General features: G+C 41.7%; 1 protein-coding gene across 1 annotated transcript; it reads left to right on the top strand.

The window, feature by feature from the left end:
- Nucleotides 1–7637: 7637 nt before the first annotated feature.
- On the top strand, nucleotides 7638–12479 carry LOC130033006 (zinc finger protein 345-like). The gene is made up of 3 exons (XM_056124705.1): nucleotides 7638–7781; nucleotides 8335–8427; nucleotides 10513–12479. The coding sequence occupies exons 1-3, from the start codon at nucleotides 7640–7642 to the stop codon at nucleotides 12411–12413; spliced, it is 2136 nt and encodes a 711-aa protein (XP_055980680.1). The 5' UTR covers nucleotides 7638–7639; the 3' UTR covers nucleotides 12414–12479.
- Nucleotides 12480–12823: the final 344 nt, after the last annotated feature.

Raw genomic sequence — 12823 nt, 5'->3', positions numbered from 1 at the left:
TAAACCTGGACCCTGTTAACTTGGCTTTTTTTGGGGTGGGTGTCACCCCTAACCATGCTCAGGGGTTCCTCGTGGCTCTGCACTCAGGAATTACTCCTGGCGAGCTCTGGGGGCCATATGGGATGCTGGGGATCAAACCCAGGTCAGCCTCCTGCAAGGCAAACGCCCTCCCCACTGTACTGTCGATAGAGTCCCGTAACTTGTCTTTTGTATTCGTTATAACTCATCCTTGAGAACGTTGCATGTGTACTTGATAAGAATGTATTTCCTTCAGAATGGAAATTTATATGTGTTTATTTTATAAATTAATACTTTTTTCTTTTTTAAGTGAAGCAAGGTAGTTTTTATTGAATAAAACTTGCTCAGTATGGAAGGCCAACCTCCCCCACTCCCCTGAGAAAGAGACAAACTGTCTTTGACCCATCGCCCAGAGTGTGAGCTCTTTTTGACAGAAAAGATGGAGGTGTTTCTCATGGCAGAGAAGCAGGATGTGTGCAGTTGAGCTTGGCAGAGAAGCAGGGTGTGTACAAGTGAGCTTGGCAGAGAAGCAGGATGTGTTAGCGTCTGGCAGTGGGCAAGCCATGTGCTCATTTGGCAAAAAACAGGATGCACAACATGGGGGAGATCAATAAAGAGGATAGATTATTGCTTATTCTTTTTTTTTTTACAAAGCTAGTTTAGTTTTTACTTTATGTTTATTTATTTATTTTTTGCTTTTTGGTCACACCTGGCAATGCACAGAGGTTACTCCTGGCTCATGCACTCAGGAATCACTCCTGGCGGTGCTCAGGGGACCACCTGGGATGCTGGGAATCGAACCCGGGTCAACCGCGTACAAGGCAAACGCCCTCCCCGCTGTGCTATCGCTCCAGCCCCTTTTGCTTATTCTTAACCCCTACATCAATCAATCTGTTGTTTAACTCTTGTCTAACTATTCTGCTTTGATGTCTGTTTTACTATTGTTTAACTGTCTTTAGTTTCTTATTTTGGGGAGGTTTCTATATTACTCAATGAATTGTTCACTTGTTGTCTGTAACAGTCCATTTTGTTATCAACAGATTGCTTTGCTAAGCGCTTATCTTTAGCTTCTGTGTCTGGCTGGCTTACTTGCTTAGCATGGGACTGGGAGGTGAGCTGGGTCCATCGAAAGCTGGGGATGACAGTTTGGGGAGCTGCTCTCCGTTTCAAGTTATGGGCGGAGGAAAGTCACTGATCAGCTAATAAAGAATTCCTGATATAAACATTGCCAAGTGCAGCCCATTCCTTAACACTTAGAAAGATGGGAGGGGAGAGAAAGAGTGGAAATAGATGTTCAACATAGGTTTCTCCAGAGTGAAAATAAGCAAGCAAAAAAACTAGAGGTAGGAAATGAGATATGTGTTCAAGGGAGAACAGGGCCTTGAAGAGCAAGCCCATACATTAAAATATTTAATATCATCTAATTAATTTTTTGTCTGCATAATTTATCTTTTTATATGAAGTATCTCTGCGTGCATTAGGTAGGCCACCAAAATGTACGTAGTATACAGTGTAAGCAACAAACTTACCTTTCAAAGCGCCATCCAGTCCTGTTGCAGTTCTGGCTGCAATTGGCTACTGTCTTGCTGTGTCCATCCATATGTGATAGAGTAGGAGAAAGTTCTTCTGTCTCTTTCGTTTTATGTCATTCCTAACTGTATTGGATGAGGGATCCAATAATTAGGAGACCATTTAAAACTGATTGCTTTTTGAAATCACTGTTTATGAATACGTTGGTGGTTATGCCTGATAGGCCAGGGTATATGTATGTAGATATAAATGCATGCATACATACGTTCATGTGGGGAGATTTAACATCTGAGGCCTGTACCACTCTGTCTACAGTCTGCCCTTCCGCATTTCGCTTCACAGTATCTGTCTGCCTTTTTTGTCACCCCTGCAGCTGGGTAGGAAAACTTCTGACCCCTCTTACAGCAAAGCAGAACGAAGTTCTTTTTCCTTGTTCTTTTTCTATTTTATGATGACCTGAATTGTATACTTTCTGTTTCATTGCTTCAAAGTTGTGACTGTCTCTTTTGTTATTATTATTATTATTATTGTTATGCTTTTTCCCTTTCTGCTATTAGGAAATGCCTGCTAAAATGCAAATACAGTCAAATAACGAAGCTCTTTTTATTTGACTGTGATTACACCCTGTCATTTTTGAACTATAAAATTGTTATTAAGAATAGAATGTCACACACACATAGAATGTCAAATAGAATGTCACATAAGTTTTTTAGAGGGTATTACTCTAAGGTCTTGACATTTTATTTGTTCTTCTTATCTTATTTTAATTGTATTTTAGGTAACATGCTTACAACAATGATAAGTTTAATGGTTTTGTTGTACTCAAGTAAGATTTTAAGTGCTGATATTAGTGTGTTGTTTGCAGTTCATTTGTGGTCTAATGTGTTAACTTGTTTTGCCTCATATTCACAAGAATATACTAAACATCTTTAAGTTTTTAAGAAAGTATAGTGTGATACGACAAAGTGCTGATCATCTTTCCTTTTAAATTTTCTTTTGGTTTTGAGGCCATATCTAGTGATGCTCAGGGAACACTCTTGGCAGTGATAGGGGAGCACAGGGGAGTCCAGGGATCTAGCACCGGCCTGCCAAGTGCTGAGCAACCACCTAACCCCAGCTTAACCCAGTCTACATTCACCATGTTTTGTTTGTTTGTTTGTTTTTTATAAATTTTATTGAATCACCGGGAAATAGCTACAAGCTTTCATGTTTGGATTACAATCACACAATGATCAAACACCCATCCCTCCACCAATGCACATCCCCCACCACCAACACCATGTTTTTTAACAAGTTCTTTACACAGTGCTACAAGTACCGTTTACTTATTTGTTTATTTTTGGATTTGGGGCCACACCCAGCTCTGCTCAGGATTTACTCCTGGTTCTGTGCGCAGGGATCCCTCCTGGCAGTGCTCGGGGACATTCTGCCTGCCCGCAGCAGAGCCTGGCAAGCTCCTCGTGGCATATTCCATATACCCAAAACAGTAACAACAAGTCTCACAATGGAGACGTTACTGGTGCCCGCTCGAGAAAACCGATGAATAACGGTAGGACAGTGCAGTGCTATTATTTTTTTTCCCTAAGATCCACATTTATTATTAAATTGAGTACACTTTTTAAAAAATTTTTTTATGTAGGAGTACTGCTATTTATTCAGCCGCTGATTAGCTGATTGAATTGGGCATGAACTCCACCTTACTTTTGTTTTTCATAATTTTATTTATTTGTTTTCTTATATTTATTTATTGAATCAGTGTGGGAAAAGTTACTAAGCTTTCAGGTTTAAGTCCCGGTCACACAATGATCAAACACCTCTCCCTTCACCAGTACTCATTTTTTCACTACCAAGAACCCCAATATACCCCCCTCTCACCCCTCCCAATGCCTGTGAGGCAGATGATTTCCACTTAACTCTTCTCTACATTGATTACATTCTTTATTTTGATAAAAGATGCACCATTATTGTTTAGAATTTCTCTCCCAACAATCAGAATTGCTGAAGAGGCATTGTGAAATACTTTGTTTTCTATAGTTGGTTATGAGAATCATATAATGTAATGCGGCCACAATTTTGGATTTCTGCAAAGAGCCAGATAATTAAGAGATTGGTTTCTGTGTGTCTGGTGTTATGGCTGTGCCGGAGAGCCACTCGTGGGGGGCAACTCGTGATCTCAGTAGGACGTGAAGGACGAGCCGGTACCGCCCCCCTTCCCATGAGTCTGCAGTTGCCAGGTCACCACCAGCTCATACCTGGCTTTCCTATAAGCTCTGAGGCGGTGGCCACCTTGCTGCAGGGGGGGAGGGTAGACGGAAGGGAGCAACACCCTTTCCCTCCCGGGGAGGCATGGCACCATAGTTTAACGCATGGTCCATTCACTTTTCTACTGCAAGCTGCCGGGCTCTGGATTAAATCCTTTTGCCTCTGGAGCCAGGGCCGAGCCGGAGAGCTGCTCGTGGAGGGTAACTCATGACCTTAGTAGGGCGTGAAGGGTGAGCTGGTACCACCCCCCTTCCCATGAGACTGCAGTTGCCCCATCACCACCGGCTTATATCTGGCTTTCCAACAAGCTCTGAGGTGGCGGCCACCTTGTATGTGGTCCAGATGCATTTCTGCCAAAAGCTGCTGGGTTTTGAGATTTGTTTCTGAGTCTCTGGGATCATGGCCATTAATCAGCTTGATTAGGAGCAGAGAGGCCGTTTGTAGGTGGCGACTTGGGGTCTCGCTGGGATGGGGAGGAAAGGGCCGGTTCCCATAGCCATCTGGTGAGGCGTGCTGTCTCATCACTGCAGGCCCAAACCTTACTGTCCTCTGGAGGATGGCAGTCACTGGGCGGCCAAGGGGAACAGGCCAAGACACGAGACCTATACCCACCTGGAGTGGCCCAGCGCCAGTAACCTACTGCAGGGATTGGACGCATTTCTGCCAAAAGCCTTTGGGTTCTGAGATTCGTTTCTGAGACTCTGGGATCATGGCCATTAAGCAGTTCAATCAGGAACCAGAGAGACCATGCCTCCAATTATATAGCTGAGCTGGAGGTGGTTTGTGGGTGTGTCTCCCACATACCTAACTTTTGGCCATTTACTTTCTTGGTAAACTTTGCCCCAAGTTTTTGGGGTCTGGCCAAAGGCACAGCAGCAATTTTGGGGTATATGAAAGTATGATAGTGCCATCAGGCTGCTGATGCACTCACCTCACAGGTACAGATTGACCTGCTGGTGGCACCATACCCCCTATTATTTTTATTTTATTGTTATTATTTTTTAATCACTGTGAGATACAGTTACAAAGCTTTCCCATTTGAATTTCAGTCATATAGTGATCAATCATCCAACCCTCCACCAGTGCATATCTTCCACCATCAAGAACTCCAGTATGCTCCGCATCGCACCCCTATCCCTGCCTCTATGGCAGACAGTCTCCCCCATACTCTCTTTTGTATTCCTTGTTATGCAGAGAATGACTGAGTGCTCCTGGAATTCTAAAATTTTAGATAGTTAGGGTTGGGAGAAATCTCTGCAGCAAGCTGCTAGGTTTGGAGATTTTGTGTGTGTGTTTCTGAATCATAACTCCATTAAATTAAGGAGCTTAAGTACAGCCGGAGGCAGTTTGTGGGCATGACCTCCAGGATCCCATCGCCTATCCTTTGAGGCCTGTAGTTTGTCACTGAGCCCGCGGCTGAACCCATGTACCTGCACATCTCATTGGGTTCTGAAAGTTGGTGGCGCTGGGGTTTTTAGGGGACAGATGGAGGAATCACACCTACCCCTATCTCAGGCACCCTGTGAAGTCGACCCGGCTTAAAGTCCAGAGGCATCTCTGCAGCAAGCTGCTCGGTTCGGAGATTCTTTTGTGTGTCTCTGGATCATGGCCCATCATCTTCATTTCCAGAGAAAAAACATATTGGCATATGCCCTGTAGGGTGTGCCCGCTCACCTGGAGCATGCCATGTTGCTGGCCCTAACTATGACTTTTGATCTCTTTTGAGATTTATGGGTCTCTGAAATAAAGCCAATAAATGAGCTGTTTTGTGAGTGTGGCTCCCACATACCTAACTTTTGGCTGTTTAATTTCTTTTTCTTTCTTTCTTTTTTTTTTCTTTTTGGGTCACACCCGAAGATGCACAGGGCTTACTCCTGGCTCATGCACTCAGGAATCACTCCTGGCGGTGCTCGGGGGACCATGTGGGATGCTGGGAATCGAACCCGGGTCGGCCATGTTGGCTGCGTGCAAGGCAAATGCCCTACCTGCTATGCTATCGCTCCAGCCCCTGGCCATTTATTTTCGTGGCAAAGTTGGTCCCAAGTTGTTGCAGTCCAGTCAAAGGTACAGTGACAATTTTGTGGTATCAGGAAGTCTGAAGGCGCCATCAGGCTGCTGATGCACTCGCCTCGCAGGTACAGGTTAACCTGCTGGCAGCACCAGACCCCCAAGTATTGCTTTTTTTTTTTTGCTTTTTGGGTCACACCCGGCAATGCACAGGGGTAATTCTTGAGCACAGAACCAGGAATTCCTGGCTCTGTGCTCAAGAATTACCCCTGGCGGTGCTTAAGGGACCATATGGGATGCTGGGAATTGAATCCAGGTTGGCCGCATGCAAGGCAAACACCCTACCCACTGTGCTATTGCTCCAGTCCCCCAAGTATTAGATTTTAAGGAACTTTATAGTACTACTTTTGAGAACTACTAACTGGCTATAGAATAATTCCATTGTAATATTTAATTTTGTGTGCGTGGTTGGGCTGGAGCGATAGCACAGCGGGTAGGGAGTTTGCCTTGCACACGGCCAGCATGGCCTACCCGAGTTCGATTCCTCCACCCCTCTCGAAGAGCCTGGCAAGCCACCCGTTCGTCTCAATTCTGATTCTGATTCCCCCACCCACTCTTACAGTACTTTTAAATCCCAAAGCATGAGGGGTTGGGGTAACAATTACACATAGGTGTGGTCACAATCAAGAGGAGTAGAATTCTTTCCCTCGGGACATCCGCTCCTAGGACAGATGCTCATTATCAGATCAATCCATCCTAGAGCGTATTCCCCTCCCTGGGTGTGTTTCTCCTCTCCTTGTCCAATAAATATATAAGCATATATAATATAAATCATTTTGTATGGATACAGTAAGAAATGCTTTAAACTTATAGAATTGCCCTCCTAGGGCCATCTTGATCTCAGACTACAGTGCTCAGGCCAAATAGTCTTTCCTATCCCTAGCAGGGTCCTCGTCTCGTCGTTACTTTTGGATCATGACAGCATTTCTCTATGATCAAGCTCTTAACTTATAGTTAAGAATCGTGGCACTGTGGCCTGGCCCATTTCGATGCCAGGGTAGCTCACCGCTTGCCCTGGGTCCATTCAGTCCCTCGTCGGGACCCTGCTTTTGGGGTGTTAGGAACCAAGGGCAACTGAGGCTTAAGTCGAGAAAGCAGATGCCCAGGAGCAAATAATATTCAAAGCCAATTAAATCTTAAGTTACAAAAGCATAATATTAACTGTCTTTCTGTATCAATACAAAAAGAACATTGCATAAAGTAAACTATTCAAAAGATATAAGGAGAGGAGAAAGGCAATATTTCACTCATACGTATAAAATCATAGATTTCTGAGGAATCTAACCTTACAAGTTAACAGAGTCTGATTAGGGGGAAAGCTGATTAACTGGTTGGGGAGGAGAGCGTAGGGAAGAATTTACAGATAAACACAATGGAATGGAAGTGCCTCAGGAGCACTGTGATGGGTGTAACCAGATAAACCAAAGCTCCTTGTGGAGAAAGGGAGAAAGGACAAAGCAATGTCATCCTACAATATAGTACAAGACTCCGCATATGCTGTCAAAGATAAAGAAGAACAGATGAGTAAGCCTCCAGACTGACTCTTCTTACTTTTTCTTTTTTTTTTCTTTTTTGGTGGTGGAGGGTATTTCAGTGCTCAGGCTTTGCACCCAGGTATTACCTCTGGTGCTGGGGTATCGTATTAGATGCTGAGGATTGAACCTGGGTCAGCAGCATGCAAGGCAAATACCCTCCCCATTGTGCTATTGCTCCAGGCCCAACTTGCTGTTCTTTCGACCCAAGCAGATGCCTTGAATGAATGATGCATGCCTTACAGGGCATGGTGTTGTTTGAAGATGTGGCCGTGGACTTCAGTCGGGAGGAATGGAAGGACCTGGATGATGTTCAGAGGACTCTGTACAGGGATGTGATGCTGGAGACCTACAGGAACCTAGTGTCAGTGGGTGAGTGAAGCTCTGCGAGTGACTTCATCACTGTATCACTATCATCCTGCTGTTCATCGATTTCCTCGAGCAGGCGCCAGTAACGTCTCCTTCGCCCTAACCCTGAGATTTTAAAAAGTGCCACATTCGAGCTCTTTCAGGGTCAGGAGAATGAGACCCACCATTGTTACTGGTTTTTGGCATATTGAATATGCCACGGGAAGTTTGCCAGACTCTGCCGTATGGTTAGGATACTTTTGGTAGCCTGCCAGGTTCTCAAGAGTAAGAACTAGATAATAAGATGTCGCTTCCGGGAGCTGGGTTTTATACTCTCTGGGTCTTGGCCATTGATGGGATTACACGGCATGACTTCATAGTACAGGGAAATTTTCCTCATGAGTAAATAAACAACTTCTCAATAAGTGAAATGTTAAGTTTTTCTGCTAAAATAATTTTGTGGGTATTTGCTTTTCTAATCAAATGTTGAGCAGCCCAACAGATGCGCTAGTGGCATTCTGGAAAGAGTAAACTTTAAGCGGTTTGGCAAAAGGCCTACAGTGTTTTTCATCAACAGGATATTCAGTAACCAAACCTGAGGTGATCATCAAGTTGGAGCATGGAGAAGATCCGTGGATTATAGTAGGACCCCCGACGCAGAGCATCTCAGGTCAGACAGCACATACACGCTGGGTTGGGAGACTGGGGAAAGGATGTAGCAGGTATTTGCTGTGTCTCGATCTTTTCCAGGCCTTCTGTGCAGACTTTATGGTAGTGAGTCTACATGTATGCATCATTCTGTCTCCAAATCTAGCTCTTGTATTGTCCAGTTTTGTGTGTGTGTATGTGTGTGTGTGTGTGTGTGTTTTAATTGTATAGCCCCCATACAATTATTACCTGTCTCCACTTGGAAATTTTTTTTCTAAGCAATGATTTTATTGCTTGAATACACAAATTCATGCAACTAAGGCAGAGGCTGTTGATGAGTCAATGAGAAGGAAAACGGGTATGGAAAAGCTGAATTAGCACGAGGCCTACATATTCATTCATAGGGTCTCACAATTATTTCCAAACAGCCATTCATAAAATTCCTATATTAAAGAAATGCACCAAACAGCTAAGTTTTTGAACTATGCTGACTCTGGAAATTTTTTGTTGTTGTTAATAAAGTTCCTTGTATTTCTCTTCATCCACTCATGGACTATTTCATTTCATAGATTTTATATGCCTTTTCTTATTCATATTTTTGTCAAATTTTTGGAGTTGCTCCTTTTCATAGTCGTTTGTATGGAAATAAATACATTGATGGTTCTTAAATGCTCTTGAGGAAAATAAATGGGGTGGGTATTGGCACCACATCCACATGTGCTCAGGACTCACTCCTGCCTCCGCACTTAGTAATCGTTCCTGGTGGGTACAGGGAACCATACGGGGGGCCCGAGCCTGGATGGGACATGTGCAGTGTAGGTGTTTTACCGCTGTGTTATCTTTCTGGCCCTGAGAAAAAATTGCTTTAGCAAATATCCACATTATATGATATCCTAACAGTCCAAAGAATATTTAAACAGATGGATGTGGGTGAGAAAGTGAAAGGTATTTCTTCAGGAAAGTAGGGAAATTCTCAGAAAAAAAACACAAATGGTAATATGCTTAGAATGATTATGAAAAGAGGAAATGTTTCTAAAATTTGTACATTTGAGAAGATTGCATTCTGTTTTGACATAGTTTCAGGTACACATACAGTCTGCTGCAATGGATGGCTAATTGGAGATGTAAATTACTAAATTGTTAATTCAGATCTGATAAGAGAGAAGAATTGTCACAGTAATACAACCAAGTAGTTCAAGTTAATAAGGGTCATACTGTTAGAGTGGACTTGTAAGATACCGTTTTAACTTGCTTTGTGGAAATTGTTACTATAAGAAAAGAAAAACAAATCCAGTAAAAGTCTTAATGTAGTAAATTATCAAGTAGGTTTATTTGTACCAAGAATTATAAAATGCATGAAATGATTGAACCAATCTCCCGGTCTGTAGAATTCTGAGATACCAGCTGTGTAGTATTTAATTTGGAATTTGTAGAAAGATAACTGAAGAAGCTAAGGTTTTTTTTGAAAATATTCCCAAACCTATAGCTGTTCCCAGGGAAAACTAAAAATGGGAACAACTGTAGTTTGAAAATCCTTTTCCTTTACATTTTTCTTTCTTACATGACAGTGTCCTCCTCTGGATGTAAAGGTTCTGGAAAGTCATGCCATGCTCGAAACTTGAGTAGTAGGAGAAGGGCCTGAACATACCCACAGTTACTATAAGCAAAAAGCACAGGGAAACAAATAAGTGAAAATACTTTGTTGGGAGCCACACCCAACTAACCCTGGTTTGATTCTTGAAACCCCATATGGATTCTCCAAACCAATCAGGAGTGATCCCCAAGCTAAGCATGGCCTGGTGTGGCCCCCATGTGCTCCCCCCAAAAAACCATTCTGTTGGAATCCATAAACAGAAAGTAAGTGAGCAGTTTGAAAATAAAATTTTTTTCTTATGAATTAAGAAATAATCTAATTTGACATCACACTCAATTTAACATTACTTTGATTCAAAAAGTAGAAAATCATGTATCATAAAATTGATGATGTCTATCATTTTTTAAATATTTTGTGCTTCTAGGATAAAAAGATTTCTATATGCTCAGTCTATAATTCCTCAACAAATTATTATATATGGATCATTGATATGGTATTTTTATCTCATTTTAGATGTCCAGACTGTGAATGAGTTGATTGTGAACAACCTGAAAAATCAGGTCAAACATTTTCAACAAGTATTAATCAGCAACAGCAAAACATCAACTAAGAAAGAAACTGACTTAAAAAAAATTTCTAATTTGAGTTCAGTTTGTATTTTAGATCCAATTTTAAGTATTGAAAAACATACAGGAAAATTGCAGGAGGAGTTTGAATATTGGAATTCCTGTGAAACAGCAGTTCTTATTCCCCAAGAGAAAATTCACAAAGTGGAGAGTGATTATATAAATAATAAATGGGGAAACAATTTTTTTGAAAAAACAACTCAGTTGAATTTTCATAAAGACTTTGAGGATGTTCATCCCAAACATAATCAAGCTAGCAATAAATCTAGTGAAAAATTATGCCTCACTCGCCTTCAGAATACTCAGTTTGAAGGAAAAAAAATTGGGTATAATTTGTGTGATACAAAACACGCTGGAGAGACATCTTTTGACTGTAAAAAATGTGGGAAAACTTTCTCCCTGAAGTCATACCTCACTCTACACCAGAGAAGTCACATAGGAGAGAAACTCTATGAATGTAAAGAATGTTGGAAAACCTTTTCCTGGAAGTCAGAACTCATTGTACATCAAAAGACTCACACAGGCGAAAAACCGTATGAATGTAAAGAATGTAGGAAGACTTTCTTCCTGAAGTCAGACTTCATTGTCCATAAGAGAAGTCACAAAGGAGAGAAACCTTATGAATGTGAAGAATGTTGGAAAACTTTCTCCTGGAAGTCAGAACTCATTGTACATCAGAGAGCTCACACAGGTGAAAAACCATATGAATGTCAAGAATGTCAGAAGACTTTCTCCTGGAAGTCAGCCCTCACTGTTCATCAAAGAATTCATACCGGAGAGAAACCCTATGAGTGTCAAGAATGTGGTAAAACTTTCTCCCGTATATCAGCTCTCACTGTTCATCAAAGAACTCACACAGGAGAGAAACCCTATAAGTGTCAAGAATGTAGAAAAACTTTCTCCCAAAAGTCACATCTCAGTATACACCAGAGAACTCACACAGGGGAAAAGCCCTATGAATGTAAGGAATGTAGGAAAGCTTTCATACGGAAGTCGGACCTGACTGTTCATCAGAGAACTCATCTTGGAGAAAAACCATATGAGTGTAAAGAATGTAGGAAAACTTTCTCCTGGAAATCAGACCTCACTGTACATGAGAGAATTCACATCGGAAAGAAAGCTTATGAATGTCAAGAATGTGGGAAGTCTTTCTCCTGGAAATCACACCTTACTGTACATGAGAGAATTCACACAGGAAAGAAAGCATATGAATGTAAAGAATGTGGGAAAAGTTTCTCCTGTAAGTCGTACTTCACTGGACACCAGAGAACTCACACAGGAGAGAGACCTTATGAATGTCAGGAATGTAGGAAAACATTCTTCTGGAAATCATACCTCACTGAACACCAAAAAACTCACACAGGAGAAAAACCTTACGAATGTAAAGAATGTAGAAAAGCTTTCTATAAGAAGTCGCATCTCACTGTGCATCTCAGAATTCACACAGGAGAGAAACCTTATGAATGTGGTATATGTCGAAAAACTTTTTCTATGAGTTCAACCCTCACAATTCATCAGCGAACTCACACAGGAGAAAAGCCCTATGAATGTAAAGAGTGTTGGAAAACTTTCTCAGATAAGTCGCATCTCAATGTGCATCTCAGAATTCACACAGGAGAGAAGCCTTATGAATGTGGTATATGTAGGAAAACCTTTTCTATCAATTCAACCCTCAGAGTTCATCAGCGAACTCACACAGGAGAGAAACCACATAAATGTAAAGAATGTAGGAAAACATTCTCTTCAAAGTCAGCTCTTATTGTGCATCAGAAAAAACATACTGGATAGAAAACCCTATGAATATGAAGAATGCGGGAAAACTTTCCTCAAGAAGCCAGCCCTCATTTTTCATCTGAGGGTTCACACAGGGGAAAAGCCCTATAATGTAGAGAGTAGAAATTTTTTCTGTGATAAGTGAGATCTCATTGTAGGACTCAGAATTCACACAGGTTAGAAGTTCTCTAAATGTCAAATACTTAAGAAAACGTTCTCAGAATCCAACTTGAACTGTACATCAGAGAAACCATACTGGAGAGAAACCTTATGAATGCAAAGAGTTTATGTAAAGTCAGTCGTCATTATACATCTCAGAATTCACACAGGATAGAAACCTTACAAATGTAAAGAATGTAGAAAACCTTTCTACAGGAAGTCAGCCCTCACTGTATATGAGAGAACTTGTACAGGAAAGAAAGCCA

The sequence above is a fragment of the Sorex fumeus genome, unplaced genomic scaffold, assembly GCF_029834395.1.
Source record: "Sorex fumeus unplaced genomic scaffold, SorFum_2.1 ptg000051l, whole genome shotgun sequence".
Lineage (NCBI taxonomy): Eukaryota > Metazoa > Chordata > Mammalia > Eulipotyphla > Soricidae > Sorex > Sorex fumeus.
Note: the sequence above shows the minus strand (reverse complement) of the source record. Positions and strands in the feature narration are given on the sequence as shown.